Source organism: Schistocerca serialis, chromosome 1, assembly GCF_023864345.2.
Source record: "Schistocerca serialis cubense isolate TAMUIC-IGC-003099 chromosome 1, iqSchSeri2.2, whole genome shotgun sequence".
NCBI lineage: Eukaryota > Metazoa > Arthropoda > Insecta > Orthoptera > Acrididae > Schistocerca > Schistocerca serialis.
The window spans coordinates 415,369,576-415,389,811 of record NC_064638.1 but is presented as its reverse complement, the minus strand read 5'-3'; the positions used below and the strand labels follow the sequence as shown (position 1 = coordinate 415,389,811).

The 20,236-nt window shown below is 44.8% G+C and overlaps 1 protein-coding gene across 1 annotated transcript in view; it reads left to right on the top strand.

Annotated features, from left to right (window-relative positions):
* The window catches only part of LOC126475848 (uncharacterized), a 364,609-nt gene extending 348,044 nt beyond the window's left edge, over positions 1-16,565 (top strand). Inside the window, exon 6 of the mRNA XM_050103500.1 lies at positions 16,431-16,565. Within this exon, the coding sequence (XP_049959457.1) occupies positions 16,431-16,469 (39 nt within the window). The 3' untranslated portion in view covers positions 16,470-16,565. The remainder of the gene's footprint in view (positions 1-16,430) is intronic.
* Positions 16,566-20,236: the final 3,671 nt, after the last annotated feature.

Here is a 20,236-nt window from a genome sequence, read left to right as displayed (position 1 = left end):
ATTGATAACTGCATCATCTGAGAAATATATGACTTTACTACTAAAATTGTCTACAAGATAATTATTATACAAAATAAACAACAAGGGTTTCAACACCCTTGCCTGGTGCATACTTGAAGTTCCTCATACATCGGTCGATGAATCGCTGTCCAAGACAACATCCTGCGTCCTCCCTGCCAGTAAATTCTCAATCTAGTCACGAATTTCGCTTGATATCTAACAGGATCGTACTTTTGGATGATAAGAGTAGATGTGGTACTGAGGCAAATACTTTTCGGATATCAAAAAATACTGCATATACCTGACTGCCTTACTTCATGATAATTAAATCAAGACCCTACGCTGTCGACAGGCGTTGATGTACATCAACAGAGACAGTAGAAAATGTGTGCCCCGACCGGGACTCGAACCCGGGATCTACTGCATACATGGCAGACGCTCTATCCATCTTTTTTTCCGTGCTGTTCGTTGCGTTTGGTCTAGGCGGACGTCCCGTGACATCCGTTCAAGTAGATCGTTGACTCCTTTACTCGTTTTTTTTTTATTACAGAAGGCCACCGCCTCTGTGACCGAGTACGCTGAGCTACGGTGCCGGCGATTCTCAAGTTAATGTCCACACACTACATTCGTAGTGCCTCTGCCGACTACACTCATTACTCGCGGCACACAATCTGAACGAGTCCCGCAAGAGTTGGGGCATTGCGTGTGCATCCGCACAGAAGAAGGTCAATGGCCGGTTAGCCTTAACTATGTATGGAGATGGTATCTGTTAATTACAACAGATACCATTTCCATATATAGCCTTACTTCATGGTTTTCAGGATGCTACATGAGAAAACTTGCCTGTTGGATTTCTCATGTTGATATTTTCGGAATTCGTGGTAGTTGGCATGGGGGAGGACATTCAGTTCGAGATACCTTATTACGTTTGAGCTCTGTACATGTTTTCATAATCTTCTTCATGTGGATGGATGCCAAGGATACTGGCAGTTCTGCAACCTTCTTGTAGATGAGTGTGACCTGTACCTTCTCTGAAATACTGGGCACGGTATTTTGTTCCAGGGTGCTACAATGTATTACACTGAGGTGACATAAGTCGTGGGGTAGCGATATGCACATATACAGGTGGCGGTAGTATGGCGTTCACAAAGTATAAAAGGGCAGTGCATCGGTGGAGCTTTTATTTGTACTCAAGTGATTCATGTGAAAAAGTTTCCACGTGATTGTGGCCACACTAAGGGAATCAACAGACTTTGAACGCGGAATGGTAGTTGGAGATAAAAGCATGGGACATTACATTCCGGAAATCGATAGATAATTCAGTATTTCAGGATCCACGGTGTCAAGAGTGTGCTGAGAATACCAAATTTCAGGCATTAACTCTCACTACGGACATTGAAGTGGCTAACAACCGACAGCAGCGGCGTTCCCGTAGAGTTGTCAGTGCTAACAGGCAACCAACACTGCGTGATATAACCGCAGAAATCAATATGGGTCGTAGGACGAACGTATTCGTTAGAACGGTGCGGCGAAATTTGGCGGTAATGGGCTATGGCAGCAGACGACCTACGCGAGTGCGTTTGTTAACAGTACGACGTCGCCTAGAGCGCCTCTTCTGTGCTGTAACAATATTGGTTGGATCCTAGACCACTGGAAAACTGTGGCATGGGGAGATGAGTTCCGATTTCAGTTGGTAAGAGAGGAAGATAAAGTTCGAATGTCACGCAGACTCCACGAAGCCATGGACCCTAGTTTTCAACAAGGCAATGCCCAAGCTGGTGGTGGGTCTATATTGGTGTTCGCTTTGTTTGTATGGCATGGACGGGGTCCTCTGGTGTAACTGAACCAATCAGTGACTGGAAATGGCTGTGGTCGGCTACTTGGAGTCCATTTTCAGTCGTTTGTGGACCTCATGTTTTCAAAAAACGATGGAATTTTCATGGACGACAAAGCGCCTTGTCACCGGCCACAGCTGTTTGTGACTGGTTTGAAGAACATTACCGATAATTCTAATGACTGATTTGACCCCACAGATCACCCGAAGTGAATCCCAGCGACCGTTTATGGGACGTAATGGAGAGGTCGGTTGGTGCACAAAATCCTGCACCAGTGAAATTTTCGATATTATGGACGGCTATAGAGCCAGCATGGCTCAGTACTTCTGCAAGGGACATCCAACGATTTATTGAGTCCATGCCACGTCGAACTGCTGCACTATGCCGGTCAGAAGGAGATCCGACACGATATTAGGAGGTATGCATGACTTTCGTCACTTCACTGAAAGGTTAAAAGAGGACTGAACTCAGCCGAAAATTCCGTGTAGAATTCGATAGTGGTTACATCTGGCTCCGGAGCTTTGTTCGATATTAACGATTTCAGCTATTTCTCAACCGCAGTGACGTTAATATCTACATCATCCATCTTTGCTGTCGTGTGAGAATTTAACTGAGGCAATACTCCTGGATTTTCGTTTGTAAAGGAACATTTGAAAACGAAATTCATCGTGGACTGCCTCACTTTTTCGGAAGATCCAGGCTGTAGTCGAATAGCGTCACAGGCTACACGCAATTGGTTCAGCGTACAGACGGCCCCACTAGTAAAAATTAAGGGAGTCGCGTCTAGTGATCGATGTGACCAGGCACAAGGGCCTCCTCTCCCTACTCATCTCCTGGGGAAGACATTGTTGATGTATTGGCGAACAATGGTATGAAAGTGCGTTGGTGCTCCATGATGCCACAGCCAAGTTTCCTGTCGTATTACTGAGGGCACATTGCCTAACAAATGAGGCAAAGTTTCTGCAGACATTCCACATGTCTGTGTCTTTCAAGCCGTTGTAGTAAAACAAGTGTTACAAATAGGTGCTCGGCAATAAACTCCACATTGACGCTAAACCGTTGATGACATAATGATTCGACCACCCTCCCAATATTTTGTGTGCGCCACAGATGACGATTGTTAAAGTTTAATGTTGAAATTGTGGTCTTATTCGGAAGGCTGCTTTGATGTAGCTCTCCAGGTTGTACAACACTCTTCATCGTCCACTCCCAGACGTATGTTGATATTAATCTCTTCTTCCTTTTTCTAACAAGAATCACCAACTGAAGTTTGCTTCCTTACTTAGAATCAATCCTGTATAAATATGGGAAATCTGTCTTTCCCCTCCACTTTCCCTGAGTGATCCAACGTCATCTGGTTACTTATGCGGTTACCCAAGTATATAAACTTTCTATACCTGCACGGCATCAGTGAGGCTTTATCGGCTTCTGTAATCTCAGAATACTGTCGTTGCCTCGTAAATTAGAGATCACAGGCTCTACTCCCGCCTTGGGCATGAATGTAGAATTAAATGCGTCATCTGTGTATGTTCTTCAGTCACTGTTTGCTGATATAACAATAGGAATAACGATTAGTATGGACTCAAACTGTGGATCCTGATCCATTACTCAATGATGAATAACCTTGAGTGTAACGTTGGCACCTACATATTTTATTGTATTTCATCTGTGGTGCCATTCAGCTAGTTCAACTAAGTTTTCTTTCCGAAGTATCCATGTATCCATTGAGTAGGAATCGCCTAGAAACATAATGTAAATGTAAATGCCATGTGGCTAGGGCCTCTCGTCGGGTAGACCGTTCGCCTGGTGCAAGCCTTTACAGTTCGCCACTTCGGTGACTTGCGTGTCGATGGGGATGAAATGATGGTGATAAGGACAACACAAAACCCAGTCCCTGAGTGGAGAAAATCTCCGACCCAGCAGGGAATCGAACCCGGGCTGTTATGTATGACATTCCGTCGCGCTGACCACTCAGCTACCGGGGACGGACAGAAACATGATGAGCAGTCTGAACGACTGAATATCTAGACAATATTTTTAAAATAAAAAAAAATAGCATGCGCCAATGTTGTATTCGCGGCTAAGCACAATTGATTGAAGCAAATGAATTCATACTTAGAACATGAAAGAATTTATGTTTTTCTTTGGTTCTGTAGCCAGGAATCTATTTCTGAAATTAATCATGTGAGTTCTATCAATAAAAATTTATGACGGAAACAGTTATCTTCTCTGCCCATTCTCTATTGCCAGTCAGGTACCATTGCTGGATAGCCTCGCAACAGACAACTTTTTCCGCCTTAAATAATATTTTATTTTTAAATACAATTCAAGTAAGAATATGAGCAACTAAGGGGTATATGGGACACGATCGCATTCTTCTACGCATTCTTTTTTCTTTTGTTTGTTCTAGAGTCAAAATCAGTCGTAGGGAGTCTTTCTGTACCCTTTCTCATTTCTTATATCTTCAGTAGCTTTATCAAAAAGAAGAAAGTGACCTGTAATTTTTTAAATTATAAGAACAGACGGAAAGAGCGAATATTGTGTGAATGTATTATTGCTGATTAAATGAAAAACGTTCTTGTGGCACATTTGTCTGGGGGTCCCCATTCAGGGAGTTAGACCGCCTGGTGCAAGTCTTTTTAATTGACGCCCCTTCCGTGACTTGCGTGTCCATGAAAGTCCCCGAGCGGGGAGTCCGCAGCTCGTGGTCGTGCGGTAGCGTTCTCGCTTCCCACGCCCGGGTTCCCGGGTTCGATTCCCTTCGGGGTCAGGGATTTTCTCTGCCTCGTGATGACTGGGTGTTGTGTGATGTCCTTAGGTTAGTTAGGCTTCAGTAGTTCTAAGTTCTAGGGGACTGATGACCATAGAAGTTTAGTCCCATAGTGCTCAGAGCCATTTGAACCCGAGCGGGGAAAATCTCCGACACAGCCGGAAATCGAACCCAGGCCCTCGCAAAGACTTTTTTCTCATTCTATCTCTTTCTTTGTTACTATTCGTCATTAGCTCTTTGCGGATGTCTTATAACACCTCTTCAAGTTGGCCGCTGAAAACTTCACTCAGTTTTTTTACTACAGAAGGCGGCCAACCCCCTGACACCCCGAATTACCGTGCTGGCAAGCGTTTAGCCGCTCTCGCCGTTCAGCTACAGAGGCGGACACTATTGCTGACAGAGCACAAGCGTAGGTACAGCCGACAATGGAGTATCACCCTGGGTTATTCGACGTGACAGATAGCTTTGTATGTGAGAGATATAGTTTTTAAGAAGAGGAACCAATGAAAGAGAGAATATACAGGTAGAAGCTTCACGATTTGTCAGGCTTTTGTTCGGTGCACGGGGAAGCGTCACAGGGATGCTGTAGGAAAGACGTCGTCACTCAGTTAACGACTTACTTCTCAGAGCAGAGAGTGTACATTTAGAAACAAATAAAAAAAAATTCTCTCTTTCTCTCTTTCTCTCTCTCTGTCTGTCTCTCTCTCCGCTTTTTTCTTTTCTTTTTTTCTTTTTTTTTCGGAGAGGGGTGTCAACAGTTTTCTGTGAAAGTTGATGCGACCCGTCACGAATATCTTTCCTCTGGTATCCTCTTCATTTCAGACCATCATTTATTAACACAACGTTCTAAACTGTTTGCTCGATACATTTAAATCTCTGTCTCTCCCTGCAGTTTCTGACCTCTTCAACTCCCCGTGGTACCATGAAAGTTATTCCTTGATGTTTTAGCACCCTCGTCAATATTTCCCACACGCTGCTCTTGTCATTCATGTTATCAGCTCACCTAATTTTCAGCATCCTTCTACATTCTTTTCATTTCCGGTTTTGCCACAGTTCAGGATTCACCTCCGTGCAATTGTGCGCACCAAACATTCATTCTAAGAAATTTTATTCTCACATTACCGCCTAGTTTCGATAGTGGTAGACTTCTTCTGACCAGGAACGTCCCTTTGGCCTGTGCCAGTCCGCTTCTGATCTTCTTCTTGCTTCACCCATCAGATGTTATTTTGCTTCGAAGGTAGCAAAATTCCTGCTTGGTCCCCAGTTCCTTCGTGGTCTGTAACTGCGATGCGAAGTTTCACTAATCTCATTTCTGCTGCTTATTAGTTTGGTCTTTCTCTTACAGGTTATATTACACTAGCCTTCGGCGCCTGATTGGTTGTGGTGCTCTCTGGAAAGGAAGACAGGATATGCGGAAGCTGTTTTGGTTCAAATGGCTCTGAGCGCTATGGGACTTAACATCTGAGGTCATCAGTCCCCTAGAACTTAGAACTACTTAAACCTAACTAACCTAAGGAGTCCATACACATCCATGCCCGAGGCAGGATTCGAACCTGCGACCGTAGCGGTCGCGCGGTTCCAGACTGAAGCGCCTAGAACCGCTCGGCCACACAGGCCGGCAAGCTGTTTTGGTAAAATTTGTTATTACCATAGAGTTTGAATTTTTTCACGAAGATGGAGATTTAGGTATTTTTATTTTTAACTCTGTAAGGACTGTCGCGTCGTCGATTGTGTATAAAATGCTCCTCTGCAGTTGTCCCTGCGCCTCAGAACAGCCAAAGAACAGTTCTTGACGGAAGATTCCGACTATCGATCCGGGAAGACGCGGGAGGGGGACGGGGGTGGGGGAGGGTCTGGGGAGAGCGGAACAAGCGCCTCGTTCTGCAGAGATGAGTAGCTGCAACTGGCGACGACCGCTTTTTTTTTTTTTTTTTTTTTCCTCCTCTTACCATCTCGGGAGAAAGGAGGGAGCACTGGTAGGGAGTCGGAGGGGAGTCTGAAGGCGAAGTTTTGTAGCTTCCAGGGCTGAAAGGGAGGGTGACGCAGAGACGGGGCCGGGCCCAGCAGCGCGATGGGGTGAGGGGGAGGAGGGCGCGATATTTCTGGGCATCAGAGGGAGTAGGCTCGGGCGTGGGGGTAGGCAAGTCGGGCAGGGGCGGCTGCGGCCGTGGCGCAGACGACGCCTTCGCGGTCGATAAAGACGGCCGAGGAGGCGAGGCGGCGGACGGAGGCAGGGAGAAGACGCGGACAAGAAGAAGGAGCAACGGAGGATTAGCTGCCTGCGGCGGTGGCAGGCGGGCGCAAGAAGGGAAGTTCCCGGGCGGTTGGCGCCTGGCCCGCCGATCAATACGAGACTGCGTCCCGTCCCGTCCCGTCCCGTCCGTCCCCGTTCTAAGGAGTCCCGCGTGGCCAGACCCCAGGCCCGGCCGGCCGCCGTCTTAGCTCGATGCAAATAGCGCCCTGCCCTCCGGCCGCCCCCGCCGCCGCCGCCGCCGCCGCCCGCCTGCGCGCAGCTTCCGGTGCGGCGCTGCCGGAGTCGGCGCCGCGGCCGCTGCCGCTACGTATTCCTTCTTGGCGCCTCGCCGTCAGATAGGGACCTTTCTTCCCGCACTCAAATTGTGTAAGACTTGGACACAACGTATATTCTTTGCAAAGAAAGGACTAACATTCATTCGCAGGAGATGAAAAAACTTGGCGACTAGGTGGCTCAGCCTCCTCAGAATAACCCAGTCCACACCATCTGATGAAAAGTATACGGACACCGATATGGAGTATGTTCACCCATTCACATCTACATCTACATACATACCCCGCAATCCACGTGCGTGGCGGAGGGTACCTCGTACCACAACTAGCATCTTCTCTCCCTTTTCCACTCCCAAACAGAACGAGGGAAAAATGACTGCCTATATGCCTCTGTACGAGCCCTAATCTCTCTTATCTTATCTTTGCGGTCTTTCCGCGAAATATAAGTTGGCGGCAGTAAAATTGTACTGCAGTCAGCCTCAAATGCTGGTTCTCTAAATTTCCTCAGTAGCGATTCACGAAAAGAACGCCTCCTTTCCACTAGAGACTCCCACCCGAGTTCCTGAAGCATCTCCGTAACACTCGCGTGATGATCAAACCTACCAGTAACAAATCTAGCAGCCCGCCTCTGAATTGCTTCTATGTCCTCCCTCAATCCGACCTAATAGGGATCCCAAACGCTCGAGTACACAAGAATAGGCCGTATTAGCGTTTTATAAGCGGTCTCCTTTACAGATGAACCACATCTTCCCAAAATTCTACCAATGAACCGAAGGCGACTATCCGCCTTCCCCATAACTGCAATTACATGCTTGTCCCACTTCATATCGCTCTGCAGTGTTACGCCCAAATATTTAATCGACGTGACTGTGTCAAGCGCTACACTACTAATGGAGTATTCAAACGTTACGGGATTCTTTTTCCTATTCATCTGCATTAATTTACATTTATCTGTATTTAGAATTAGCTGCCATTCTTTACATCAATCACAAATCCTGTCCGTGTCATCTTCTATCCTCCTACAGTCACTCAACGACGACACCTTCCCGTACATCAGCAAACAGCCGCACATTGCTATCCACCCTATCCAAAAGATCATTTATGTAGATAGAAAACAACAGCGGACCTACCACACTTCCCTGGGGCACTCCAGATGATACCCTCACCTCCGATGAACACTCACCATCGAGGACAATGTACTCGGTTCTATTACTTAAGAAGTCTTCACATTTATAACTGCTTCAAATCTCTTGGGGACACTTTCAGTGATGCGTCTGAATGTCTGTGGAGGAATGGCAGCCATTTCTTTTCCAGGCCAGAAACCAGACAAGTAGCTATTTTGTACGCTGCGGTCTGGAGCTATATCGACGTTGTAACTCATCCTAAAGATGTCCCATTGGGTTCAGATCTTATGCTTCTTCAAGACGGGGTATATTATCATGCTGATACAAACAGAAATCGTCTCCGAACGGCATTGCTGTACACTGTGTTCGACTTCTTCCACACTTCGTAACCGCAATAACAGGACCAAAGTCTTAGGACGAAGCACAAACCTGAACCAAAACAATGTGTAACGGGTCATTTACGGGCTATGGCCATCGGCCGTAGTTGTACGCAGGACAGTGCGATGGAAATTTGTTGTAAGTTGCTATTGAACCAAACTTACGCTAAGGACAACACACACCCATGCCCGACCGATGGAGGACTCGAACATCAGACGGGGGGGGGGGGGGGGGGGGGACGTAGCCGTCGCACGAGCCGTGACAAGGCACCCTAGACCGCACGAGTACGCCGCGCGGCGACAGTGCGATGCTTATGGGCAAAACGTATAAAGTGCTCACAGATTCTTGCGCTATATGGACCAAATACATTTTTGTGTCCAGTGGTAATGAAATGGTGCCGACAATTTGACCAAGCCCATACAAACGTGGGTGATGCTGAATGGGAAGGAAGACCATCGGCCGGCCGGAGTGGCCGAGCGGTTCTAGCCGCTTCAGTTCGGAACCGCGCCGCTGCTACGGTCGCAGGTTCGAATCCTGCCTCGGGCATGGATGTGTGTGGTGTCCTTAGGTTAGTTAGGTTTCATTAGTTCTAAGTTCTAGGGGACTGATGACCTCAGATGTTAAGTCCCACAGTGCTCAGAGCCATTTGAACCATTTGAAGACCATCGACGTCGACCACAGATGAAAGTATCCAGGTAATCGAGCGAATGATCCGCAGCAGTCGCCAGGAAAGAGATTTTCCAAAAATAAGAGTGTTCATACAGCGGTTCTAGAAAGGGTCCTTGACCAAGGGGCGGATTTCTATCGTCGAGGAGTTGGTCGATTGGAACAACGTTCTGACCGTTGTTTACAGACACTTGGTGACTATTCTGAGACTCACAATGTAGAGAGTGGGCCGTGAATGCCAAATTTCAGGCATTACCACTCACCATCGACAACGCAGTGGCCGACAGCTTTCACTTAACGACCGAGAACAGCGGCGGTTGCGTAGAATTGTCAGTGCTAATAGACAAGTAGCACTGCGTGAAATAATTGCAGAAATCAACACTAGACTATAGTGTCACGTATCTTTGTCTCTCTGATGTGTAGTGCAGCAAGTTATTAGGCCTGCCAAGATAACGTCTAACTTACTTTTCGAAGTTATATCTTAGTAGTCAAACTGACTGAAGTTTGGAATTGACTGAAGTTAGGAACCGATTGATCAACTGTCCGCAATGCTGGAATGGGAGCATAAAAATTAAGAATGACTCTTTTCACTAGATTTTCCAAGTAAAATCAGAACATTTATATTGCTGTTTTCAGTTAGATCAGTTTGTGTGGCAAAAGCGGGTCCACTGGATATTTGTAATGAATGTGTTTCGATGTAGAAGAGAGCCACGGTTTCACTTTATCGAGCTTTTTAATACTACACGGTAAACTGGTTGACTCAATCACCTGAATATCTCACCCAAAGCGCAAGTTTACAGAACGCTAGGCCTCTCTCACATTATCGTCTCTGAAAATTATATTCTACTTTAATCGCATTTTAAAAAATTGCATTATTCCTGGAACCCCCTTACATTATTTACGTGCGTAAGCTATTTATAAGTGTAGAGATAAATGGATAGTAATGACAGCGAAGTGTATTGAGTGCTACCGATGCCGCATTTCGACAAACTCAGAACTGAACTTCCTAAACTGTGATTCCATCCCATCGAAGCGACGCCCTTTAAGATAGAAGCGGCGCAGTTGCTCTTAAAATGCCGGCCGTAGGGAGTCAGGTCTGAGATGTGAAGAGTGAAAATGAATCGCACTGATAACTGCCATCAGCTCAGAAAGAGGCGCAGTGTATCTGATTCTCGGTGCGCGCTGGACCGTGGGGTGTCAGAGCGCGTCTGTGTTCGGCTCCCCTCGGAACAGCCTGCCGTCCGAGACGGGATGCTCCTGGGGAGAGGCGTCTGCTACCAGCCTAGGGACACGTGATGCCCTGGCTGTGCGCGGGGCGGGGCAGGGGGACGGACGGGGGTTGGGGACGTTGGCGGACAACCTTACGTACCACTTCGCTAGCAGCACAGCCTCCACTTCGTCTGCCGTGACGGCGACTGTATCTGCTGCAAAATACACGCACTGTGATAGAATACCTTCTCGTGTAACTAAACTGAAGACTATCGGCAAAAGTACGTAAGATGAAACGTCTCTGTGGAGTCGTTTCATAAGACGCTTGTCTCACTGTATTCTGTGCATCCTATTCCACCGCGTGATTGCGGCTTAATTTATTATCTCTCCCAGAACGACTGAGCAATCAAAGTAAGGCTTATTAAACGATATTATGTTTGATTTTTTTGGTGTGTGTGTTCCATAGGAAACCATGATCTGTATTTATTACGTTTTTCCATTCACCCTACCCTATGTGTGCGTAAATGTGACTGAATGAGTGCTTTTACGAGGGGTTTCGGGTTTCTCTTGTGGGGGACGCTGAGTTGGTTGTCGTCTGCTAGGAGCAGGTGATGTTTACTTCTCGTTTGGAGGGTAGCACAGGATGACCAACTTATGATCCCAGGACCTGGACAAAGAGGTTTACCCCTTTTTATGTCTGAGGTTGGTTTGTCTGTCAGGTTGGTGACGGAAGCCTACCCCTCTGGTAGCTTCCGTTGCACCGGTAGTTAGGCGAAGCTCGGTGGAGAAAGGACACTCTGCAGCTAGCGGTTGCTGAATACAGTTCGTAGAGAGGGTTTCTGCTGATAGGAAGTAGGTCGAATTAGAACTTCTCTATGTTAAATTCACGGCATATTTAAGTACTTCAGCTTAACTGAAGCGTGTGTAGTTATGTATTTTCGGAATGTGGCATAATTATTTTGTTAAGAATCGGCGATGATGGTGATTGAAATTAAAAGTGTGGAAGTTACTTTGTTCCTTTCGGACAGTCGAGGGTACATAGATGGAATGATTGAATTATTTTGTTCCACTTCCATTTTGTGTGTTTTTCCTTTTTTTTAGTTGCGCTATTCTACCATTTTTTGTCGAATTATTTAGTTAAATTTTTCATTCAGGCACCAGTCATGTGTATTCATAAGATGTGCATCAAATTCAGTAATGAAATAAATGTGCTACGTAAAAGATAAACTCTGCGTCCTTTATCTTTCTCATTGATGCCAGTTTTCAAATTAATTTTCCATTCCTTGATATTTTAAAAGTTAATCTGCTTGCTTGTCATGAACAAAAATGGGAGGAAAACTCAGTTTAGTTAATCAACATCATTGATATACGACATACAATGCTGTTCATTTTGTTAGTGTCTTTAAGAATTGCATTCTTATAATTAAATTCTTAATTTAATTGAACTGATAATTTCAAGTTCGGTATTTTTCTTAATTGTAAGGAAGGGCTTGGGCTGGTGGCGACCCTGTAATTTTTAAATTTATAATTGTCCATGTGAAGTGGCTTAACCAGAAATTGCGCACAAGGGCTACATCTGCGTTATTCTTGGTACGTAACGTATGTCGAGCCTTGGCTAGGATCCGTTTACAGTTCTACATACATACTTTACAGGTTGTATTGACAGGATACGAAGAGATACGCTATGTGATCGACTGTATTCGGACATCCATCTGTAATGCGAAATTGACCAGTAGTTGTCACTATAAAAGGAAGCAGGAAGTATTGTGCTGTCAGTAGAAAGGCTGTAACAGCGAAATGGGTTGGTCAGGAGGACTCAGTGACTTCGAACGTGAAATAGTCATTGAATGTCACCCGAGTAACGAATCTTTCGGAGACATTTCAATCTTCCTAAAGCTACCCAAGTCGACTGCTGGTGACGTGATCGTTAGGTGGAAACTCGAAGGAAAACCACAGCTAATCGAAGATCAGGTGGGTCTCATGTACTGACGGTCAAGGAGCGTCGACTATTACGGAGGGGCCTTGTAACAAGTTGCGTGTAATCAGTGGAAGGGACCACCCATCAGTTCCAAAGAGCTAGCATTTGGAAAGAGCACGGTACAATGGTGGAGCAGCTCCTGGTAAGCCATACATGTTTGAAGACAACGCTAAGCGATGCTTTAATGTGGTGTGAAGCGAGACTGTAGACTGTGGCAACCGGTGGAAGGCGTTGGGTTTGTCGAATGTCTGAAGAACGTTACGTACTATCAGGGATAATGCCAACAGTGTAGTACAGAGGATGTGGTGTCACGGTGTAAGAGTGTTTTTCGTGGTTATAGTGCGGTCCCCTTACAGCGCTTAAGAAAACGCTAAATGTGGAAGGACATGAACTCACTTTACAGCACTGTGTACTGTGTACAGTAGAGGAACAGTGCGGAGGCTATGATTGTATCAGCATGTCAATAGACCCTGTCTTAAAGCAGCAATGGACTGGATAGCCCAGAGACGCAACCTGAAACCAACGAAACACATTTGGGGTGAGTTAGGACGCAAGCTCCGCTCCAAATCCCAACGCCCAACATCTTTACCTTCTCCGGTTTGGAGCCTATAGAAAGGATGGGCTGCCATCCCTCCACAGGCATTCAGATATCTCACCGAAATTCTTCCCAGCAGAGTTGAAGCCGTCATAAAGTCGAAGAGTGGACGCACTCCACTTTAATGCCCACTAATAGGTTTCCGGATACTTTTCATTATATAATGTATTAGTTGTGTTGTTATGGATCAACAACATATTCGCATCTTAAAAAACAGTGGCGTTATTTGCCAAGAGTGGACTGTGGTGGCGACAGACACATTTAAGCCCAGCCCTATGCTCAGCCTCTGTGTCAGTTCGGCGACCTGCCGCTTCGAGATCTTCGCATCATGATGTGCCAAGCGTGCAGTATTTCGGCAGTCGTCCGCTCAATGGCATACAACACCGTCGTCACTTCATGACTGAACGAACCTTCTCAAATCGGCAGCTGGGAGGAATACGTTTGGGATTCGATTAAAACACGACCAAGTCGTTCGTTTTACGACCCAAATTCCTGTTCTCAAGTTACGGCAGAGTCAGTCTCCACGCTGCTCTTTGTAGAGAATTAATTTTTACAACAGTTATAAAAGTTGTTATTGTCGAGGTACAGTAATATTTAAACCCAGAATGCTCTTTTAAGGAAACGTTATACACGTTGTGATCAAAAGTATCTGCACACCTGGCAGGAAATAAGTTGCAAGTTCGCAGCGCCCTCCATCGCTAATGCTGGAATTCAATATGGTGTTGCCCCACCCTTAGCTTTGATGACAGCTTGCACTCTCACAGGCATACGTTCAATTAGGGGCTGGAAGGTTTCTTGGGGAATAGCAGCCCATTTTTCACGGTGTGCTCCATTGAGGAGAGGTATCGATGTCGGTCGGTGAGGTCTGGCACGAAGTCGGCATTCCAAAACATTCCAAAGGTATTCAATAGGACTCAGGTCAGGGCTATGTGCAGGCCAGTCCATTACAGGGATGTTATTGTCGCATAACCACTTCGCCACAGGCCGTGCATTATCAACAGGTGCTCGATCGTGTTGAAAGATGCAATCGCCGTCCCCGAATTGCTCTTCAACGGTGGGAAGCAAGAAGGTTTTAAAACATCGATGAGGCCTGTGCTGTAAAAGTGCCACGCTAAACAACAAAGAAGCCATACAATAGTACTGTTCCAGTTCAGGTGTTAGTATTCGATGTCTGGGAGCGAATTCTTACACTGTATGTCAACATAGACCTCCACGAAGACAAGACGTGCAGGGGGTTGGACAAAAATGTGAAAACACCGTGGGAAACGCATGCTTGAGCGTAAACGCAGATCCTAGCCAAGCCTGGGGGTGATGCTGTTGTATTTGACCACGAACGGCAATGAGCTTAATATGGGAGAAAGTGTCAGTCATGTCCAAAACAGTGTTCTGTGTAGTTGCGAATGCATTATGTTGGAGCTAACTGAGTTCAAATGTTCAAATGTGTGTGAATTCCTAAGGGACCAGACTGCTGAGGTCATCGGTCCCTAGGCTTACACAGTAATAAAACTAACTTACGCTAAGGGCAACAGACACTCTTGCCAGAAGGAAGACTCGAACCTCCGGCGGGAGGGGCCGCGCATTTCGTGACATGGCGCCTCAAACCGTACGGCCACTCAGCGCGGCCTGAGTTCGAACGTGGGCGAGTTGTTAGTGTTCATATGGTGGATGCTTGCGTAACCATGGTAATCGATGTGTTTGGTGTTTGAAGAGGCACCCTATCGAAGATTTGTGCCGCATACTGGGAAAACGGTAACACGTCATCCGGTAATTTACAAAACAGACGAAAGTGTGTGTTGAATGATGGTAACTGCGATGGTCACTGCAGAACTGAATGTCACACTCTCGAAAGATGACAGCACCGAAAACAACACGAAGGGAGCTCCATAACATGGGAACGGTAGGGCGAGCTAGAATTCTAAACCGCTCTTCGGGGATGCAAAAGCCCGTAACAGAACAACGAGGTGCCAAAGCCATAAAAGCTGGACTAGCGAGCAGTGGAAGAAAGTCTTGTCCCACATTCTTTCCATGTTCTGGCCGACTTAACATCCCAAGAGTGAAACTGTATGGAAGTTAGGTCATGAGTGGGTAGGTATATCGTGATATTCCATGGTCCCACATGGCTTTACTGCCAAAGATTATGTGACTAATTTGGCTGAGCAGGTCCATGCCATGATACAATGTTTCTTTCCCAATGGCAACGTTGTGTTTCAAGAGGACAGGACCCCCGATCGCAAGGCTGTCATCGTCCAGGCCTAGTTTTGTGAGCTGGCCACCACAGTCACCAGATCTCAAAATTATCGAGTTCCTTTGTGGTCTACCGTTGAGAAAAGGGCGCGTGTTTGCTATCCACCTCAATTTTTGTTATCTGAACTTGACACTATTTTGCAGGAAGAATGGTGTAAGATCCCCATGAAAGCCACATAGAATCTGTATTTACCCATTCAGAAACGACTGGAACCGATTTTGAATGTCAACAGGTTTCCTATACCACTTTGAATCGTGGTAATGTGTTTTTTGTCTTACCATATTTTTGTCGAGCCCCTGTATATTGTAGACAGGGCCGGGAGATGGTCTAGTTAATCTTTTTGCGATCACTGACAACAATATTTTGTGCAAGACGGCAATGCCACTACGATTTAACGACTTTGCAGCGGCGTCCACTGACCCGATTGGTAAATGTTAAGTTTGGGTTTTTGTCGTATGTGTGTGTGTGTGTGTGTGTGTGTGTGTGTAAGTCTGCATCTGTTTCTAATCTGATTGTTAAAGTAAGAGGCGATGTATTTCTGTGCCTATTATTTTATGTCAGCTGTCTATGGTGTTGTTTGTTTGGTTTTCTGTATTATTCGTCAAGGAACTGCAGTTTGTTTGTTTTTTTAAGCCATTGTATGTTCTGGATGGCTGTATGGGCGCTGCCGACGACCTGTAAATAAATAAAAGAACTCAAAGTTACTCATAAGCGTTGTTAAGTCTCTTACAGTAGAAGAAAACAGTTCTGTAATTTAGACATAGCGTACTATCTCCAGGAAAGAATTGAGAAACGAACTGGCAGAATTAGCAAGTAGTCTGTACTTATTCCTTTCCATGCTTATACTCAGTTATATAAGTCTCTGGCTGAATATTATCTATCAAATGAGCATAAAGCGATTAATATACATTTTTGCTTAGAATTACAGTCTCTGTTGTGGTAATCTTACAGCAAGAGATGCAAAGCTGGTAGCCCATCACTCTCTGTATGTATCTTGGTATCGTTTTAAAGTAATATTTACTGCTAGACTCCTCATAACGAAACTGTAGTAGCCTTCCTGAGGAACTAAGAGAATGGACAGTAACTGAATTACATGTTTTCCAGATGTTCAGCGCACTGACAGCTAGACGCATGGTGGCCTAATGCCCGACTTCCAGTTAACTGCAGGGCTATTAAAAATTGGTAAGGTATTGAAGAGAGTGACAGTGACTTTCGGTGGATAGTGTCCCTGCTATTGGTCTGAGACGTCAGCGAACTGCCAGCAGAACATCGCAAACAGCTCTATATGGTGACATCTACATGAGAAAACTAACTGTATTACTCCGCAGGAACTTCGTAACAGTTGCTGGAGCGAAAATAAATTAATGAGTGGCGCATAAATAAGCGAAAAGATCTATTACTGTTCAATTATGCTCTTGGCGATAAACCACTGGAAACAATTAAAGCTCTAGGAGTAACAGCCCAGACATACCCAAAATAGAATGCAGGATGACAGACGAAATTTACGGGATGAATATTATTTAAGTGTAATTCGTTCAAGAAATAAATGAATTACAAAACACTTGTTAGGCCGATGGTTGAATAATATTTGTTAATCTGAGACCTTCGCCTACCTGGAATAATAGAAGACAGAGAGAGAGAGAGAGAGAGAGAGAGAGAGAGAAGATTGAATGAAGAGAGACACGATTCGTCACGGATTTTTTTTTTTTTTTTTTTTTTTTAAGTACAAGAATGTTACGGAGATGCTCATCTAACTCCAGTGGCAAACGCTACAAGGGAGTAGTTGTGTGTCATGAAGAGGTTTACTGTTGAAATCCCGAGAGCGTACGTTCCGTCGCCAGCGGGACGACGTATTATTCACTCTCATATGTGTTTCGTGACATAACCATAACAAGAAAATGAGAGAAAGAAGAGCACATACGAATTTATCGACAGTTGCCATTCCCACGCACTATTTGCAAATGGAATAGTGTATGGGATGAAATGAAACCTTATACGCCTGGTGCTGCCGGCTTGTAAGTACTTGTTAAAAGACATCTTGCTGTACACCATGAGCTGCATGTAAAATATTTAACTGCCCGGGCGGTATTCGGATGTAGAGCGCATCGTCAGTAGCATCTGAAACAAAGGACAAACAAAGAAATGTAGGCATATCGAGTGCAAGCTGTTATTATGATTTTTTTTATTTTAACACGTAAATTTTGACAAGCTCAAATGAAGCAATTATTTATGACAATCCAAAAAAATAGCAATAAATCTTCAGTATTTCACGTTTGATGAATACTAATTACAGATTTCAGATCGTGACCTTGCGCCAGAGCTCCAGCTCACTCAGGTGATTCTGTCCCGAAATAAATCAGTAAAGCACAGTATGAATCAGGTACTAGTAGATTAGACAAAAAAACATTTCAATTAACCAATGTTTTAGAATAATACTTTAAGGATGAATACATATTTGTGTATTGTGTATTGAACCGGGGACCTAGAAACGACGGAGAGGCTTCGTCCAGCGGTAGACCTCAGTGGTACACACAACCCCACAACAGGATACAGCAGTCCACCCACCCCACCGCCAGCCCACACCGAACCCAGGGTTTTTGTGCGGATAGGCCGCCAGTGCGCACGTCCATGTGAAATGACGTGTTTGTCAATTATGGAATCTCTGTGAAGCCAAAACTGATGTCGATCCAGAAAATATAGATCCCTGTGAATGTTTAAAATCTAATTTTAACCATGTCTATTTGATCAAGATAGGATGCATCATCTTCCGTACCTCTGCAGTATAATGTTACAGCCTTCAGACGCTAAACAGCCACGCTTCCTGGCCTCAGTGTACACTACAGCCACGGAATGAAAACATGAAACTGGTGGTCAGGTCACAGAGGCTATTTTATACGGGTCTTGTAATCTCTGGTATCATAGGTAGATACATCTCTGACATGTGTATTAAGTTCTGGACTTTGACACATCATATATAAGGACAGAATAGATAAAGAGAGGAAATCGATGTTAACCGTCATGAACAACACATTGAGCAGGATACACATAACAGAAATTTCATAACTGACACGCACGACGTTTGATATGGACGTTCACAATATGTAAGTCACCTTTTGTTTACAGTGTTCGTGTATACAGAATGTTATTGTTGTAAAAAGCAAAAGCACTCGATCTTCAGGCCGCAAGTGGCCCATCGGGACCATACGACCGCCGTGTCATCCTCAGCTGAGGATGCGCATACTAGGGGCGTGTGGTCAGCACACCGCTCTCCCGGTCGTTACGAGGTTTTCTTTGACCGGAGCCGCTACTATTCGGTCCAGCAGCTGCTCAATTTGCATCACGGGGCTAAGTGCACCCTGAAATGTGGCAACAGCACATGGCGGCCCGCATGGTTACTCACCTAAGTGCCCGGTGATCCGACGGGAACCGGTGTCTCCACTGCGGAAAGGCCGTTGCCTATTATGTTGTAGATATCAATATACATACATTTGGTTGTTCGTCCTCTGCATCAAATGCCATTGACTATGGTCTCTGTGTCAAAATACCGGTCTGTCAGCTGAATATTTTACATGCAGCTCATCAGCTCATGGTGTACAGTAAGCTATCTTTTAAACGTATGGGGGAAATGATAATTGAATCAGAAAGTCCATACCTTATAGCCATAATTAAAAAATAGTTACATATAGTGATCTTTTGTATATATTGGACTCGTAGTATTCAATATCTGCTACCAGTGCTGCAGCAATCAGCTGTGTTATTTCTCCCCGGTTTATTTCTTGCATTGGTCCATCATGTCACTTGCTTCAATTCAGTAAATACAAAAGCTCATTAACTGATTCTCTGCCTTCATTGCTAATTTGTTCTGTTCTATATCCGATTTATTGCTTATACATTGCAGTAGTCTTATTATAATCGAGAAAGACAGCAGGAAAGAGGTGAACAATTACACTTACATTAGTCTTTTGTCAGTGGTGTACAAGATTTGTACAAAAATCCATACTAATCGTTTAGGAAAAAGTAAGACTTTAATCAGGGAAAAGAACCAGCTGACGTCAGTAATCGATATAATTCAATGTATTATCTGCAGTGTGCCAATGAAATTACTAAGAGGAGCAACGAATGTGTTTCTATTTTATATCTGTAATCGTGGCTGTATAAGCCGAAAACTGTACTAGCCCCAGCAGTCACTGGTGTTTACTCCTGACAATGATGGCGGAGCTAACCACCTAAAGCTCGAGTATTTTATTCCAACTGACTCGGCTAGAAAACAAAAAAAGATTTTATTTTGTATAGGGTTTACAGGCTATGGGAAGACGTTTGACATTGTCACAATAAAATCTGTGCTGGCAGCACTTGAGAATGTAATATGCCTACAACAGTTTGTTAAAGGATATACACAAGATTATGCGAAGAAATTGAAAAATTAAGTATTGAGAAATAAGTTCCGCATGGTGGTTCAGTTTCACCAGAAACTATTTCCTGCAGACTTAGAGAAGGTCTTTAAATCATTAAAGTAGGCTAAAGAAGGACAACGTATAAACGGATCTTGTCCGAACCACCTTCGTTTTGTACATGATATTGTTTTGATGACGAACTTCAGCAAAGAAAAGGAGTAGTTGAACAGAGCACGTATAACAGTAGGCCTGAGACTTAATTATTCAGGTGTCTGGCCTAGAGGTATACACAAACAAATCGTTATAACGAAAGAACTCGACATTTTATGTTGTGGGGTAAATATGGTACACAACTGATAGATACACTCTTCAAGATGTGATCCTCGTCATCTTCCAGCACGATAGTGCGCCACACCACTATCATGGGGTGTTCCCACATTTTTCCATGAGACGTTCCCTGAACGTTGGATCGGAATGGAGAATCCCATTTCCTATCCCCCCCTCCCCTTCCCCTCA